The sequence below is a fragment of the Xenopus laevis genome, chromosome 8L (genome assembly GCF_017654675.1).
Source record: "Xenopus laevis strain J_2021 chromosome 8L, Xenopus_laevis_v10.1, whole genome shotgun sequence".
NCBI lineage: Eukaryota > Metazoa > Chordata > Amphibia > Anura > Pipidae > Xenopus > Xenopus laevis.
Genome location: NC_054385.1, coordinates 48,917,380 through 48,936,894, shown reverse-complemented (window position 1 = coordinate 48,936,894; position 19,515 = coordinate 48,917,380). Strand labels below are relative to the sequence as shown.

The 19,515-nt window shown below is 35.3% G+C and overlaps 1 protein-coding gene across 3 annotated transcripts in view; it reads right to left on the bottom strand.

The window, feature by feature from the left end:
• aff2.L (AF4/FMR2 family member 2 L homeolog) overlaps positions 1-19,515 on the bottom strand; it is a 352,995-nt gene that overhangs the window by 206,203 nt on the left and 127,277 nt on the right. For all 3 annotated transcript variants that reach the window (XM_041572755.1, XM_041572754.1, XM_041572756.1), the window contains 2 exons: positions 6,896-7,016; positions 1,747-2,649 (listed from right to left, as the gene is read on the bottom strand). In XM_041572755.1, coding sequence (XP_041428689.1) covers positions 1,747-2,589 — 843 coding nt within the window. In that variant the 5' untranslated portion in view covers positions 2,590-2,649; positions 6,896-7,016. The remainder of the gene's footprint in view (positions 1-1,746; positions 2,650-6,895; positions 7,017-19,515) is intronic.

The window sequence follows — 19,515 nt, the reverse complement described above, 5'->3', positions numbered from 1 at the left end:
TGAAGGTAATAGTGAAGTTCCACCACTAAAGTGAAATTCATTTCTATGGGATTTTTATAGGCTTATTCATCGCCTTTCAAAATCACATAGAAATGAATTGAGAGCTGCGGAATTTCACTCTAGTGGCGGAACTTCACTCTTTGATAAATTTACCCCTGAGTATTCAACTTCCCCTTTTTGATCTCCCACCTAAAGAAACAACCAACAACCACTAATGTTGTTGAACTGCTTGTGGTTCATATACATGTAACCGTAACAACTCAAAACTAAGAGCAAGATCAATTCTCAATGATTGCTAATAAAATCAGTTCAAATAATTTTCTATTTACATTTGTAATTTAGAGAAAACAAACATGGCTAAGGGCTTATGAGCAGGGTCTAGACTCCTATATCATCCAGAATAGAGGGGCATTATATGTGAGCACCAATTCATCTAGAGATATTTTGTTTGTCATAGAACACCTACACTATTGCAGTGTTTGGCTACTGTTACCCGATGTTTATTTTTTACTGCCAAAAGCTAACATGGCCATGAACATGTTCCTTTCAATGTTTTCTCATTTAGGAAAAAATAATGTCAACATTTTTATACAATTTTAATTAGAATTTTCACCACAGGAAACAAGAATCTAAGTAAATAAAACAGAATTACAACTTATTTTACCCATAACAAAACAAACACTAAGCACAACTTTATTATAATATTTCTTTGGGTTCTTTTGTATTTAACTTTAACATTGTCTGGTGCCTGGGATCTATCATAGCAGTGATTGAATTTTAAAGTGATCAAAACTAAATGTCTTTTTTTGCCCTTTAACAGTAAATACAGTAAAAAAATCATTACCCTTAACCTTTATGCACATATTCATAATATATTGATTAAAGTTAGCCAGACATTGAGTATATCTCAGTCAGGGCACTTTAAAGGGTTACAGTCTGTAAAACTGACTTTACATTCACAAAGATAATTATCCGACCAAAGCCTTTACTGTTTACTTTGGTGGAAAGAAAATCACAGTTTTCATACAACTTCTCAGAAAGTTATTGCAAGTGTTACTGAAAAACACATCTGTCTTTGTTGCAGCCCAAAATTTGAATAAATACCATGGAGCGTTAAAACAGACTAACGCATTATTTACATGATCTAACTACAGAAAAGGAAAACTTGATCTAGGTCTAGTTATTTAAATAAAATTTATTGTGCAAAAACATAGGAAATAAATATGGAGACAGGATTTTATGAGAATTGAGATGGTGTGAATTTAGCAGTTTATTTATTCAAGTCTACCTTATATAGTGTTGTAGAATAATTCTTTCTTGGGAAAAGCTACATTTACACAAAAACCTCCTTTGTTGATGTCCTGTTAATTCATCTGTGTAAAGATGAGATTGCTCCTCTAAAGAACAAAATATCTTTCTTCTAAACTCTGACTTTCTTGGCATGTATCCAGAAATTCAACTTAAACACGTTGTGCCAGAAGTATTGATGTCCACTTGCCAATCTGACTATGTACTTTTAAAATAGATAGATTTATAGATTTCTAAAAATCTGAAACAATTTGGTATTTTTTCATAAAATTATTCTTTTAAAGTTACGTTCTACTCTTCTTCTCATAATTAAAAGACAGTCTGTGAAAAGAGGTTTGTGTAAAAATATCCTAGAAATCTCCATATTTAGTATCATTCTCATTCAATGGAGGTACATCCTGATATGATGAGAAACAACAACCAGAATGTAAAACTTACCTCGTTTCCTTGGGGAATTGTAAGCTTTGGCAGTTTGCTCTTAGTAACAGGTACACTGACTTTCCCCTCTAACAGTGCTCCAAATAGAGGGTTGTTATATCCATCATCTATTTCTGTTAATGGCTTCAGTTCAGGAGAGTCATTGGGTACTTGATCCTGACCATCCATTGGCCTTACGTAAGCTGTAGGCTTTTGCTGCACCATGCTTGTTTTACTGTGTATTCCTGGAGGAAAGTTCTGAGAGGAGAGGCTATTGTTTGCAGCTAATAATGATGTAGATGGAAGGGGAGAGACAGAGCCATGCCCTAGGATTTCAGAGTCAATTGGTGATTTTGAATGAGCGTTCTCTTTAAAGACATGTTCACCACTTAATGCTTTAGAGTGGTTGTGCCTTCTGGAGTGCGTTGATGTGGTAGCAGGTACAAGTTCATCAATAACACCACTTTTGTATTGCTCATTTTGGCAGTTGTAAAGGTCCTCATATCTTATTTGTAGCAAATCATGTGAAGAATTGTGTTTTAATCTGCTTGGTTGACTGCTGAGCTGGTTAGATTGTGTACAAGAAGAGGTGTGTCCTCCATGTGCCCAATCCACACGTGATTGGGTCTTCCTAGACCCTTCATGGTTGTGCGTCAAGGTTGTATTTGGGGCCAGCGAAGAGGGTGGTGGCATTAAGGATGATGGATGGATACTGTTTTGCTGACATGGGGCCAGCCTGTTTCTTTGATCTGGAAAAAAGGTCTGCTCATTTTTCTCTACTGGAGTTGGTGTCTGTGGCACTGAATTCTTTGGAATTCCTACAAGATGGCTTTGATTGTTGTGATTTGTTAATAAGTCCTTCATTTCATCATAATTTCCCAAGGTATTCTGAACACGGTTTGCAAGAGCATCCCCTTTGTTTGTCTAAATAATATAGAAATAATATTTCAAACAGTTAAATTTCTTTTGGCAACAAATTAGTATTTACCATCAAAAAACCAATTTGAACAAATCCCCTAGAAGGTACATTATTCTTTTATGATTATAAAGTCAGCTGAAGCCTTCACAGATAATTCCCCAAAGAAAATAGTTGGTAAGTGGGTAATACTAATTGCTAAAGAAAAAAATTATGAGTTTGACCAATGATGTCTTGTTTAACAAGCAGCAATGACATTTGTTCCAGTTACAAATGTCACCCATGCTACATAGTTCAACAGCTATTCATAAACTTTACTAATTACTAGAAATATGTTTTATGGAAATGTAGTTGCTAGGTGCACAAATGTACAACTTTTTTACCACTAAATTGCTGAAATCAAAGCCACAGTGTTCGCTCTCTGGCTTTACTTCATATGCATAGTTAAATTACTATACAATGTACAGGTTAATTCGTTTAATGTATATCATGTCTTAAATATATATGTTTTAGACATGATATACATGATATTCTGTAAATGATATCCTTATTCCTGTTCCTATTTTCAAAAACTAGGATATGTATAGCCCCCCGGAGTTCCATAATATCCATATATTTTGCAACAGGGAGTATATAATTCAATATACAGGAATGGGGCCTGTTATCCAGAATGCTCAGGGCCTGGGGTTTCTGGATAAGTGATATTTCTGAAATTTGGATCTTCATACCTTATGGGGCAAATTCATCAAGGGTCGAATATCGAGGGTTAATTAACCCTCGATATTCGACTGGGAATGAAAATCCTCAGACTCAAATACTGCGATCGAACGTTCGAAGGAATAATCGTTCGATCGAACGATTAAATCCTTCGAATCTAACGATTCGAAGGATTTCAATTCAACGATCTAAGGATTATCCTTCGACCAAAAAAACCTAGCCAAGCCTATGGGGACCTTCACCATAGGCTAACATTGGGTTCGGTAGCTTTTAGGTGGCAAACTAGGGGGTCAAAATTTTTTCTTAAAGACACAGTACTTCGACTATCGAATGGTCGAATAGTCGAACGATTTTTAGTTCGAATCATTCGATTTGAAGTCTAAGTCGTAGTCGAAGGTCGAAGTAGCCCATTCGATGGTTGAAGTAGCCAAAAAAAACACTTCGAAATTCGAAGTCCTTCACTCGAAGTTAATGAATTGGCCCCAAAGTCTACTAAAAAACTATTTAAACAGTCATAAAACCTAATATAATATTGTTACTGCCAATAAGGATTAATTATATCTTAGTTGGGAAATAAGGGAAATAATTAAAAAAAAAATTATTAACTAGAGCAGTGATCCCCAACCAGTGGCTTGTGAGCAACATGTTGCTCACCAACATCTTAGATGTTGCTCCCAGTGGCCTCAAAGAAGGGTGCTTATTTTTTAATTTTTGGCTTGGAGGCAAGTTTTGGTTGTATAAAACAAGATCTACTGCTAAACAGAACCTCCTGTAGGCTGCCAGTCCACATAGGGGCTACCAAATAGCCAATCACAGCCCATATTTGGCACCCACAGGAATTTTTTTCATGCTCGTGTTGCTCCCCAACTCTCTATCCATTTGAATGTGGCTCACAAGTATAAAAGCTTCAGTCCTTGAGTCCATGGCAGATGGAATACCCATAAATTGGAGCTTTCTGGTTAATGGATTTCCAGATAATGAATCCCATACCTGTAAACATACAGCCTACTTTGTGGAAGGTCATGGATTTGTGAACAAATTGTTCTGTCATTCATTCTGCTAACTGTTTATCTGTACCCTGATGAACTGATGAGGATTCTTACGGGAGCACACGTCTTTGCAGGAATATAAATATATCAGACCAGCACTTAAGGCACCTTATAATAATTAATGTACTTTTTGTGCATGTATAATATAATACCTGAGCAATATCTGAGTTTGCTGAGAGATGACCAACTTTACATATGTAATTTATAATATATATGCATTATCTGATAATGTCATTTAAAAAAAATAATAGCCCCAAAACACGGCCACCTTGCTATATTGAAACAATATCTATGTAAGGCACGTTCCTGTATGTAAGGAAGCTAATATGTTCCTCTTCAGTAATTCAACCAAATCATTTTCTAACATTTACATTTACTAAGATGTTTACGTAAAATACTAAGACAGCTGTAAAATGTTTTTATAAGATATTATTTAAATAGCCTTTATTATAGAAATACAATTGTCAGTCCATCTCATTACTCATTTGTTTTCCCCTCTACCAGCAGAGCCGTGCAATTTTCTTATTTAAAAGTGCACTGCTTACTTGACAACATAAGCCAAACAGCATCATTATATTGAATTTCCAAGCAGAATATCACATTTCCATCAATACATAACAGCACAAACAAAAACACATTTGTTTTAATTAGAGCTGTGCTTTTTAAACATACTTATGTTTATGATTATAAATACAATTTTAGAGTAATTATATAATCTGTCAGAATCTGAAATGCATTCAAAACTAGGCATATTTACAGCTGAGAGAACAAGAGTAGGAATCATTTTAACTTACTAACCGTCTCTAGGTCTGTCATTTTTAGTGGCAGGAATTACATTTAGCTAAGCCAAGAATAAGCTCTTTGTTTATAAGCTGTCTACTTCAACAGAATTGCACAATATACCATTTGGGACAGCGCCAAACTTGGCCTTTTCTTTTCAGCTTCCACACTGACAACAAGGCGATTCCATTGTGCTAAGGGCATAGCAAGAGGAATTACGATACTCAGTTTAAACACATGCATATTTGTTCTGCACCCTCATGCATAATTTCACTCCTCATCACAAAACAAGCATCAGGATTAAGTCAAACCAATTTAGTCTTTATTTTAAATTATTTCTATTATTTTATATTTCAGTCTTTACGCATAGATATTTTCAGGATATTACTGTTAATTGTATGGCAATACAGTTATACACATAGGGCCTATTTATTAACAAACAAATTTGACTCGAATTATCAGACGAAAACAAGCATGGATGGCAATGTCAAGAAGCATCTTCAGGGGCATCTGCCATTGACTTCTATGCAACGTTGACAGGTTTGAGATGGAGTATTTTTCGAGTGTCTATTCGGTTTCTGCAACTTTTTCAAATTAACGCTCTGAAAACGCGACTTTATTGAAATGCTGTGAAAACTCTACTTTATTGAATTGACTCTCCAAAAACGTAACTTTATCAAATTGTGGTCACAAAAACTCGACTCGAATTATCACACGAAAACAAGCATGGATGACAATGTCAAGAAACATCTTCAGGGGCATCTGCCATTGACTTCTACGCAACCTTGACAGGTTTGAGATGGAGTATTTTTGGATTCGGATTATTAGCTACTTTAGTGTATAATAAATCTCTAAAATTCAAGTTTTTATTTCCTCTAAATATTTGAGTTTTCCCCTTTAATTCAAGTTTTCATGTAGAAGTCAATGGCAGATGTTTCTTGACATCATGATCCATGGTTTTCGTCTGATAATCCAATAAAGTTGAGTTTTCGCGACGACAATTCGATAAAGTTGAGTTTGGAGCGTCATTGTTACGATTTGAATTGATGCTCAAACTTGTAGAGTTTTTTTTCTCATTGACTGCTTTGGGCAGTCATGCTAATTTTTTTTCTTATTGGGTGTTAGCGTTCAGTGGCATTCAGTGGCATTGTAAATTCCAGAACAACAAATGGTCACTGTGTTAATTTTAAGAAAAAGCTCACCCATATGGAACTTACCAAACAAAAACAATCTTTTGACCTTGGAAATCTAATGCAAGTCAGAATGCTCACTCAGAATGCACTCCTCAACTTGGATTTTGGATATACTGTAAGCACTAAAATAGAAGGTGTTGTGGTTTTAATCGCTTACTGAAGCACCACGGATAGCTAACTGACTGCAGGTGTTTTTTTTTAGCTATAATTGCTAGCTACATTGATTCTATGGGCTTTTACTTTTAAGTAAAACATTACCTGGAAACATTTTGAAATGTTTTCAGTTTAATATGATAATAAAAAGAAAGGCCTGTATCATATTTGCCAGTTTTTGAAAATGCGGTTACTTCGATGATGTATACAGTGATACTCATTGCTAAAACTGGGCAAGTTTGTCCCAATATATTAACCCAACTGGCAGTCAGCTAAATTTACAACAACTAGCAACTGTTTTTTTTTATACATGTAGTTCAGTATTCTATGAACTTTACAAGAAATAAGATATTTTTATATACCTTGTATGGTTCTCCAAACAGATTAAAGCCAGAAGCAAACAGGTCTTCATCTTGTTGGACTTCTTGTGTCCTTCTCTCCCATTCTTTCCTTTTAAGTGCACTCCGATCTTGTTCATAATGACTAAAAATAAGAGAAAATTAATCATTAATACTGTACTGATAATTTTACCAAGACTACAATATGGAAGGCAAAGCTGATAACCAAACATATTATGAAAAACGGATAAAATATTATATAAAATCTTATATACTGAAAGGATAAATAAAATAATAATAAAAGGAATTGAAGACTTAAACTGTGAAGAGACTGCCAAGGTTGGGGTTGTTTTGTTTTTGTGGGGACATGATTACTCTTTACAAGTACATTAGAGGACACTCTAGTGGGGATTTTTTTTTCCCATAAAAATTATCAAAGAATAGTCAAAATAACTATCCCCTTGTGAAATCACAGTAATGCCCTATTCCAGCACAGTGGAATACAGTAGCCCTTCTAAACAGGATAATGACTACAATAACATATGACAGTATGTACAGTATATACTATAAATCTGAATTCCATTCAGAATTAAATCATGTTAATCAAAGAGACTGCAAGTGTTTGAAAGAAGAAACTCAAATGTAGAGTTTGTTTGTCAGTGTATTTAAATCCCACACTTAGCATTTCATCAATACCCTGGACTTGTTAATTCCCCAAACCTACAGCAGTCAGAAAATGCTATAGTAATATCAGTTGGCTGTGCAAACCACCCCGAATAAAGAAGTGCTTATCATTTAGTAAAACAGCCTTTTTTTTATCAGAGACATATACCTGACACATTTCATGCTCAAGTGAGTTATTTAAATGGACGCCTTGAAATCTTTTATAATGGATCATCTTCCTGATATCACATCTCTTGGCACAACAGTCATAGACCAGCATGGTTTATCAGCCTATAAACCCCATATAATGATTCAGCACATATTCTTTTTCTCAAGTCCACCTTTAATTGGTCGGTGTAAGTTGTTTTACTCAATCCCAATGACCTGCATAGTTATCTGCACTTGTGATACTTCACCAAATTATAATTGAAATAGCACCCAGGACGTTTAGCCTTTAGTTACCCAATCTGCTCAGGCTGTGCACATCTGCGGTACACCACTACACTATCCATTTTTAGCCCTATCCATCAGGATTTTGCAGCTGATTGGATAACCCTATCCCCAGAATATGCAAACATAAACCTCAACATCTAATTCCAGAAGTGTTGTATTATTATTATTATAATTATTATTGTTGACAGTTGTAATATTCTTAAATATTATCATTATTAAATATTGTACATAGAATTGTACAGCCATCCCATGGGACAGGTTGAGAACGATATAAATGGAAACAGCAAGAGACATACCTAAACATGTTTAGCGCTAATTGTGTCTTGGGTGAATAAAGTGTTTTCCCATATAAACAAATGTTTTAACCTTTAATGTTGAAGGGGATACAAGGCAAAGTATATCCCTGTCTTGCATAGTGTCTGTTTTGATGCCTCGTGAACAGGGATATTGAATGTGCTGCAAAAATGATCCAACTGACTTTGGCAGTAACTCACCATTTAATGTCATTTGAAAGAATAATGGTTGGCCAAAGTTTCAACATGCAAATGTTTTGGTCAGACTCTAGTTTTAGAGTATATTATAGAAAACGAACACTATGCATGATGCCTAACGCATTACATTTGTTGACAATCCATACTCAGGTGCAGATTAGAGAGGAACAAAGACAGCTAATGGCACAAAACAGAACCCATGCAAAAAGAATAACTTATAGAGCTTATATTTGAATAAAAATCAGTTTGATGCCTTCACTTGATAAAGTACAGTAAGCTGGAATTAGAGCTAAAACAAACATTTAGGTGGAATTGTTTGACATTTCTTGTTACGTTATGCAACATAAAAGGTTAGCTGACAATATCTTTCTAGACAGCTTTCCTATGAATAAAAGTCAGTTTTCTAAAAGTAATGACAGCCAAGATGTCACTTATCCCTGAGTCACTTTACTCCCTGAACCTGACAGTAGGGTATGACAAGCTGATAGATCACGTTTACTTCAAATTTGACAAGCACTGAAATACACAGGGCTATACTTTCAAACTTACCTTTCCTTCCCACTGTACGGGAAAAGACATAATTAAATCCCTGAAGGGAAAAAGAGACGTATTTGCATTGACATGGCCTCATATGACAAGCACTGTGGGATATTTTTGTCCTTTACTGATTTGTTAGGAGGGGTTTAGGTTGCATTATTAGTTTATTAGATGCCTGGATGACAATTTCTTTAACAAACCTGGCTTGCACATGAATACTTTTCCAGGCAAGCCAAACAGCTGTGAATCCTTGAACAATTTACAAAGCACCTCATTACTTATATCTCTAGTGATAATAAATGTAATCTCCATAGTGCTCAACTGCAAGTAAAACACGGCTTATCCAGCATCCACAAACTCCTTTGTCGCTCAGCATGGAGTTCTACAGAAATCTTCACATTAAGAAATATAATGAGGAATGAACTGTTCAAGGCTGAGTCTTTAATGGTGTATGAATTTGTTGATTTCTGACTGAAACCAAAATTACTAACTTGAAGCACTATCTAATTAAAACCACAGCTATGTATTTAGCCTCTTGTTATACCTTCTGCAGTTTATAATTATGAAGACCACTTTGTCTACTCAATTAAAGTTTTTATGATTCGAAAAAACCTAGTATTTTATCTATAAGCTTTTTAGAGCACAGACAATGAATAATTAAAGGGAAAAATACCTACCTTTTTGACATGAACTTAATTATTTGTGATTATGTCAAAATGGGGCATATACAGTATTTGAACCTATATAATATACATTCATTTTTTTTTATACAGACATACGTGATTCCACAGATTGAAAGGAAACTATGATAGTTTGACTCATATAGTCTCATATAGTCTAACCCAGTGGTCCCCAACCAGTAGCTCGTGAGCAACATGTTGCTCTCCAAACCCTTGGATGTTGCTCCCAGTGGCCTCAAAGCAGGTGATTATTTTTGAATTCCAGGCTTGGAGGAAAGTTTTGGTTGCATAAAAACCAGGTACACTGTCAAACAAAGCCTCAAAGGTTGACAATCCACATAAGGGCTACTAAATGGCCAATCACAGCACTTATTTAGCACCCCAAGAACATTTTTCATGCTAGTGTTGCTCCCCAACTCCTTTTACTTCTGAATGTTGCTCACAGGTTCAAAAGGTTGGGGATCCCTGGTCTAACCCAACAGCCCTTAGGCTCACAGAGGCATACAACCCCTCTTCCTATTTTAAAGTGATGGATTATGAGACTGCTTTTCAGAGAATCTGTGCACCACCCAATATGGAAAGCAGAGAGACTTTAAGTCCCCTGAATCAGTTCACAATGGAACAAGGTGTAGGAGAACTGACCAACAGCCTAAGGGGAGTTGGGAAATGATTACTATGAGCAAGAGACGATCAAGGTTTTCTTATACTCTGTGGAATCACGTACTGTATGTCTGTGCATAAAAAATCATTGACTTTTAATAAATAAAGGCAAGTATTTAACTCTTCAATTATAATTGAATGAATTCATTGGTGGGTGTCATAATGTTCAACTTAACCACTGTAATCTACATGAGCATGTATTTGCTACACCTTTAAGCATATTATATCTAACAACAAAATATGGAAGCACACAGATCTTTTAATCAACTTCTTGCACTGATAACATACAATATTTATACAGATAGGTTCATTAAAGAAGAGTGTGGCTCCTTCGCTTTATTGAATTGATTCATTATAAAATTATTTAGAAAATACCTTGGGGGGAGGACTCCAGAAGAACTGTGAATCTATTTCTATTTTTATTAGTCTTTATAGGCCCTTCCCCATCAATCTAAGTAGCTCTCCATACACGGTGTTTGGAAGAAGTTGACAAAATGGAAGTCTTTTTTGTCAATAAAGACCAGTTGTAGCATAGTGGTAAGGAGCTTCTCTAACAAGTTAGGGCAGTGCATATGCAATTACAGAGCTAAACATTCCTTGACTGCAATTTTGCCATTTCACAAGTTTTTATGCAGATTTTTAATTTTTTTGGTGAAATGAGACAGTTTCTCACAATTTATAACCACTGAAACAAAAATTAGATTTGTTATTTCATTACTACCTATACACAAAACAACCCTTATTTCTGTATTTTTTCAATTCATTCGCTTCAATCACAATAGACAGTGTGTTGAGGGGGGTCAGAAACACTATAACTCCCTCCCCTGTATACTTTACAGTATGCTACTGTAAGCCTAAAGATTTTCCTTTGCTCATGATGGGAACTAATTAGTTGGAATTAAACTGCATTAATATGCTAAGTGGGAGTGTGTGTAAAAGGATGCAATATTTGTTTTTTCCCTGAAATACTACACATTGGATAAGCATACGATTTATCCTATTTACTTTTCACTTGTATCCGCTCTTCTTTTACTTTGCTTGAGTTGATATGTGACCATTGAGAAATTGATCCCAGAGAAATAAAGCATACTTTGACTATTTGTTCCAGTATAGTGTGTACGTTATATGAAAATCCCTCCTCTACAGGATGTATTAAATCTTTTATAAAGTAACAACACTAAGACAATAATAGCAAGGCTGCAATGGTAGTTAATAATGTGCTATTAAATACCTTCTTAAAAACAGCGCAAGTCACTGACTCAGGGATCTTGAGATACATTCACTAGAAAGAAAGTTTGTATGTATCCAACCCACAAACAGAGCTTAATATGCCATACCAAGGCAATATCATAGCAACCTCATAAAGCAAAGTGTTACTGAAACCAGTACCTCCCATTATTAGACTATCATCACTAACCATGATGATTAAATAGGAAAATACATATTCAAACAGTCTGCATTGTTTTAGTTTAGTTTTATGTAACTGCTGAACCTTACAACCAGTTAATGCTATCCATCCATTCTACCTAATATACAGAGTTCTGTTTCCCATGTCAATTTGTATTTTACCCAAACACAAAACTACAAGCATAATATTCAATACTGCCCTTTAAGTTTCCTCAAGGACAACATTTCCCAATATGTAATCATGAACAAAAATAAAAAAATGTTATGCCCTTTCTAGTAATTGTAAATGCATTTTCTTTGAAGCTGACATTCTAATGCTGCTGTTTTTAAACTGGTAATATTTTTATATTGTAGTGCATGTTGTTTACATGTGCATGAATGTTAAAGAGGTGGTGGTGGTGGTGGGTGAAAAGGAGGTGGTGAGTAGAAAAACATGAGAATAGTTGTTGGGTGAATGTATAAACATGATACAACTTAAGGTGCAGCAGACATGGACAGTTTTAGGTTAATTACAATAAATTCACAGGCTAAATGATAGCATTATAGTGGTTGGCAGATCAGTATGGTTGAGGAGATTGATTTGTTTTCTTAAGGTGCAGAGAACGACCTAAGTAAGAAGAATACATGACGGAAGGAGTCAGCTCAGAGATTAAATGCACTGGATCACTGACTAGGGAGGCAAGTTAAAGCACACAAAGCGGACATTTACTTAAAACCTAGAGCAAAGTACAGGAGCACTAAGTGCATCCCTTGGTGCATATTGAGAGAGAACTTCTGTCTTGGGACTGGCTGTGCCCTGTACCTTGTGGGAAATAAAAAATCAGCAGCAAAGTGCAGAGTTTGGGTGCATAGATTCAGGGTGCAAGGTAGCCCTGTCCTTATGGCCAGTAAGTACAGGCCCCCAATGCAGCTTGTGCCAGCCAGCACTTCCTGACAACTTAAGGAGTGCAATACAGTGTTAGGAAAGACTCTCCAGCAGTGTGGGAGTTAAGTGGCAATCACAACTGGCCAATCAGCAGCAGTGGGAGGCCTTAAATAGTCTTGCTTGCGCTGGCCAGTTGCCAGTACAATTGGTTAAAACGAGCAGACAAGTAGCTACTTGTTAGCCGTTCCTAGAGTGATTCAAAGTTTCAATTGTGTATCAGACTCGGCTAGTTTTGACCCCGCTTTCGGTATTTCCTTTTGGCTTCGGTATCCTTGATCCCCGTGTATGACCTTGGTCCGGCTCTGACCCTTCTTCAGTTTCCCCTCCAACCCGTGACCCGCTAGCTCAGCCACGCTAATTTACTCTGCGCTGCGGCACGTACACCCGCTCACTGCTCTCAACTTCGGCACCACACAGGTGCTGTTGTAATCCTAGGCTTCCGTTCGGGTGCGCAAGCTCACCGGCAAAAGGTTCCCCGTTGGAAACTCTAACATACAGTCATTTTTCCATGCTATTCCTATTTGATCTATATGGAACTTATAATTACCTGTGACAGTCACTGACAGTAAAAAAATGGCATATTACTATTGAACCTTTACTGCAAGAAGTCAGACTGTAGCTTGCATTATATATTTAATTACCTATTAAATTGCTACATAAGATCAAATCTGCATGCAACCTATAGAAGAAAAAACATTAATTACTATTCATTTCTCTCAATAACTAAATTGTACCTAGATGCTTTATAAACCTCTGTTCCTTTGTCTGTTCCAAAACACATGAGATTAAATTATCTGCACAGAACAGGTCCTTGGAGACAATTGTGCAATTTATAGGAACTATTCCGTATGTAACCTCAGAAACACATCTTAAATATTCAGTTGAAAAACAGGGCTGGTTGCACTGAATAGTCAATGTTTAATGTTCACTAAAGTCATTTCAGGTACAAAACAAATCCTTTAATTTTACCTATGCAGAGACCAATTTAATGAGCTGCCTGATTTGTCATGCAACCACTTAAAGAATGCATTTAAATAGCTAATTCCGGAACCTTACGGGAGAGAATGCACGACACAGATAAGCTGCGAGAAACGAATAAGTGTGAAGAATAGATGATGTTTCAAAAGACAGCATTTATTGTTTCCTGTATCACAGAACGTGTTGCTCCATGTGATTAGTTATCTGTCTCCGTTATCAGAAAAACTGATATGAAATAAAGCGTTTACGCAGTTATGCTTCATTGATGTCCACCAGGGGAGCATGAAAATCTCCATGAGGATAGATAATTGATGTTTAAATCACAGCTAAATCACTCTGTAATAGAAATGGTCCCAATGAAAGAATGGGTTCTAAAATACCACTACAGAGAGAAGAGCTACCAGTGGGGGGGAAGAGGAACAATGGCAAAGATAAGGCTTATTTATTAAAAATGATAATAGCTCACAATTTACACAATTTTCTCTTCAATGGAAATCTGCTGTCAGAAATATTTATAAGCATGCTTTAGATCACAATGCAGCCTTATTTTATTCGAAAATGAGTCGCTGTTTTTGTTTTATTAAAATGCTTAGGGACATTATTATAGATGTTATGGAAGAAAATGAAAAGAGCTCGTTCATCTTTTAAAAGCAGACACATGTAAATGACATCAATGATTGTAATTTGGTTAACAATGCGTTTTTCAAGGTACATTTAAATCACTGTTATAATCCCCTTGTCACGTTGCATTTGCAAAACAAGCAGGAAGATAATGACTGAAAAATGCAGCTTGACAAGATAAACAGGGAACCAATTCTGATAGAACTGTACATCAAATTAAAACAAAAAGATGTACACAATTCCTTTACTCGTAATGACAAAGCATACACGACTCCGGTCTATTATTCTGTAAGGATAACATACACATGATACATCCTTGGGAGCATGTGAACAAAAATCAAACCAACAATGGGAAATGTATGTCTGATCATCTAAGACAGTTCTAAGCAATTAATAGCCCTAGGTACATTTTTGAAGAACTGGCAGAATAACATCAACAAACCCATTCCGATAACCCATTTACTAATGGTGCTATGTTACCTAATTGACTATATTCCAGCACATGGGGGACACGATTCATCCACATTTATCCTCTTAATCTTACTTGCATTTGCAGCATTTGGAAACACAAGATTCCAATACAATTTGCATATCTTGCCCAGTGGATAGGCCTATGCCATTGACAGCTTTTATTAACCAAAGCCTGAAATGAGGAAATCTGTAGAACAGGTAGTTTAGGTTGAACAACACCCAACAGTCCCATAAGCCACCCTCTTAGGTCCTTGATAGCACACGATGAAGCAAAGTTGAAATGGTTTCTCAGAAGCAATTCTGTGGGGATGTATATAGTATGAATAAGGAATAAAAATGAATTTCAAAAATCCCTGAAAAAGCCTGGCAGATAATATATAGGTGATTCATCTGTTTTAGACTATCATTTACTCTTATATGTTATTGGATAAGACACTAACAACAGACAGTAATAACCCACCACAACATCTCCCCAATTACTTGTGTCTACTTGAATTTAAGAGTGTGTTTAGATGATTCAGGTTTCAGTTCATCCTCTATAACATATAGAGGCTTGGGCCATATTCTTCAAAATCCAAGAACATTCCTTTTTTTAATCAATTTATGTGTGTGTGAGAAATCCCTATCACAAGGTCCTGTTTTTATAGCTCATCAGTGACTTCTCACTTCATGTCAATTTTCTCAGGCACCTTTTAAAATTTTATTTCAGTTGCACAATACTCCCATAAGCCTTAAAACATTTACTAAATACTTAAAGGCCATGTAAAGCCTACATTTTCCTACAATGCATATACTGTAAGTTGGGCATATCTTCCCCAACCAAGCCACATCATTTGTACTGCATACAACCCTTACATTTGCCAGCACCATCACGTTTTCCTGAAACAAATAGCATCTTTCACCCGGCGGCCATTTTCCCTCTGACACATCATCAGTAACATTTACATCTGCAAACAGGACATGTATGCTATCAAGTTCATGCAATGCAAAATGTACATTTACACAGGCACAACGTAAAGTTCTACTATGGTTGAGCACTGTAATGGTTAAGCTGAGCTCAGGAGAGGTGGTTAGAAGAAAAAATAGGATCAGACAGCTAGAGTTTCTATGGGAACCAGCAATGCTATATTTTCATTGGCTGTTAGACTGGAGGGTGTGTTTAGTAATCTGAGCTGAGAATAACTGAGTATGCTCATGAGCCAACAGCCAAAGATTCCTGAGTGGGGGGCAGAGTAGGTTTAGAGGAGGAGAAGGATTTCTAAGTGATTAAGGGGATGCTGCAGTCTTACTGTTAACCTTTTAACAACCAGAGTGGCAGCTATCTAAAGATTTCAAAGAGGTTGTTCACTGATTACATTTTTGTTGGGGGGTTTACATGAATACTTAAGTATGGTAAGGTCAATAATGAATACAATTCCTCCATAAACAAATGCTGGTGTAATTTTTAGGATAGAATGGTTCCGCAGAGCAGAGAGTTATTTAGTCAATGAAACACTGGCAAAACAAAACATGAACACTGAAAAATCTCTAACTCTGGAAGAAATACTTTTTTATGTCAAGATCGAGATAAGGGAGATATCTCAGCCTTTGATAAATCTGCCCATTACAGATAAAAAAGATGGTTCAATTGCAGCATTACTGGAGACCTATTATAAGTATTTTCATACATCTCTCTTTTGGAATGGCAGACAATTTAAACCCAAAGGGTAATGCCACACTGTGTGAGTCATCCTTAATTTAAGAAGAATTATGGGGTTTATGCATCAAGCTGTGTAAAACATTTGACACCATAAAATCACTGTAAACTGTGGCGTACAATAAATTGGGTATTTATCAATCATATCTACTTAAGTAAGTTTGCATCCTGCCTTGTGACCCCTGAAGTCATCCATTATAACTAGTTACAAAAGATATTTATAAAAAAAAGTGATGCCATTCTTTTACACCACCTAAAACATTGAAAATTGTGATGACAGGACAATTCTAGTGTTGATAGCAATACTATATCACATAATGCAGTCATGGCGAACACCATTTGTTCTAGTACATTTTTTTACATCAGAATTGTACATAAAGCTAAAATTAACACACGTTTTTATAAATATGCTGGATTTTACATGTGGATCGTGGCATTCAGATGTTGGTGTCGGTAATAGCGGTACATTTTTTACACCATTATTTTACATATTGAAATAAGTCACCATGAAAAGCACATAGTTAAGAATATCATGCAGGTGCATTTTTGGAAAAAAGAGTTATACATTCAGTATGTGTTTGCCACAAAACTATAATGCCTCATACAAAAAAATTGAATTTGACTGCTTAATGCTATCAAATTAATTCTGACAAACTGGCACATTTGTCAAAGGAGAAAATACTTTGTAAATTTGTTTGTTTGTTAAAACACTTTCCTGACTGTCATTCAATCTGCTGGGAATCCATCAGTATTCCCTAGTTCAAATTTTCATAAATCTGGCCCATTCTACGGAAATGAAGAACTATGTTCATTGTGATTTTTTATAAATATGCATACAAAATACAATGAAATACATCCTTATATTTGTCACTCTATGAGGCCAGTTTATCATTTCAGTTTATTTCGGTATGGAACCCTTGTTTATCCAATACATTTACTTCAACCCAGAATAAAACTTCTAAGGTCATACATATGAATATGGTCCCAATAAATATAGCATATGTACAAATTTACATTTAAATGAATACAAGTCAAAAGCTCAGACAGAAGCATTTACATCAGTAGTGGTAAAGAGTAGATGCAAACAGGCTATAATTACTACTATATTCAGACGATTACAATACATGTTTCAAAGTCAAGTAACAAGCAGCAATACATTAGCACTTAATACATTAAATTAGACAACATGCATTTTTGGAACTGGAGAAGCTCTTATACCGATTGATCCATTAAGCAATGACTCATCAAATACAAGAGAATGCACATTTGCAATAACTTATTGTGGGGTTCCCTTAGTTTTGAACTCAGGGATATATCTCATTCTTGTCTCTTTTATCACTAGGAAGCATTATACTCTACAATGGAAAACCTTTATGCTCCAATATTTAACTTTTCTATCACCAAGCACCCAATCAATTAAACCATAACCCTTTGACTCCATACTTCCATCTGGTGGAGGCAGAATCTGGAAGCAGTTATCCACCCTGAATAGCAAATAACAATAATAAGATATTTACAATATTCTTAATGCTTACATTTAGTACTTAATTGGGCTCAAATGTAATTCATGGCTCTTATATGTTAGCTCTACCTGTTAACAACTGAATATAAATCAAACGTTTATTTTCTAAAAGTGTATTATGTTTTTTTTTATTTTTAACAGCTACCAAATCTTTAATTTATTGGAAATGTACGATATTCTTTACTGTTATCGATTCATTTTCACTTAACATTTCCATTAATACAAAGAGCAAGATATAAAACAATAAATGGTGGAGCCTAATAAGCACAGTGTATTGACTGATGTTGAGGTATGAAGATTGTACAGGTCCTATTTAGAGTACTGCATTTTACCATCACCTCAGACTCAACGACATAACTTTTTGGGTTCTCCTTGTCTGACTCCATAAATATCTTATAATAAGATTAAAACTATGTTTCTATAAAGCCCTGTTCAATGATGCTATATCCTACTTAAACAAGGTTACATTCAAAAACTCTAAAATGATTGCATTGTTACTTAACTGAATAAACGTTTATTCTCTCCCTTGCAACCTCCTTACATTATGATGTACAAGATTTTACTGGGCCAGTACTCTAAAGTCATCAATTAGCAGATTTTATATGGCCTCCTGAATTGAGATCTGATATATTCTCGTTTAGACAATGATCAACCCGAGTTGACAGGGAGAAACCCAATTACAAGAATCTAAAGGTATTGGAATCAATGATGGTTCAGGTGGCCTCATACACAGTATGATTCTAAACATACTAGAGCTAAAGTGTAGAAGATATTTGTATGTAGCGATAGGGTGACTTGTTATGTTCATCAATGGAAATTAAAGTAGGCCAGGGGAAACCCATGTGTGAAGGCCTACTCTTTTATTTGTAACCCTATGTAAAACCATAACACTATATGGCATTTAATTTTGTTTGTTGATATGTTTTGTTTGGTGCAGATAAAGACATTTAAAAAATTAACATTAAGGGGGTTACTTTTCAAATGTCGAGTTTGTGAGATTTTTATACCTCAAAAACTCACAACTCCAATGTTTTCTTTTTTATGGAAAATTCCGGATGGAAAAAATTTGAATCAGCGAATTTGGGGTGAGAATCCCAAATACTCGAATTTATCAAGTTTTTGGTGAAAAAAAACTTGTATTGCTCGAGTTTGTCGAGTTTTAGAGCACAAGCCACCCGAAAAATTTAGTTTTTACTCAAAACTAAAAAAACTCGACCTTTGATAAATAACCCCCTATATGTATCGAATATTGGGTCAGATTCAGTTTGATAACAAAAACTCTTGCAATACTTTGCAATAAACTCAATACAATTAAATATTGTTTTCTCATCAAATATTTGAGAAATATATGTATCTGGCTCTTTATTATATAAATAATCATGTGGAAACAGTTGAAACAAAAGTACAAAGGATACAATAGTTCACATGTATTAGTTTATTATGATTGTTCTTTACATTCATGTAGAGAATTCATATTGATTAGAGAAAAAGTACTTCTCACTACACTACTTATGGGGTTATTTACTAAAGCACAAATTTA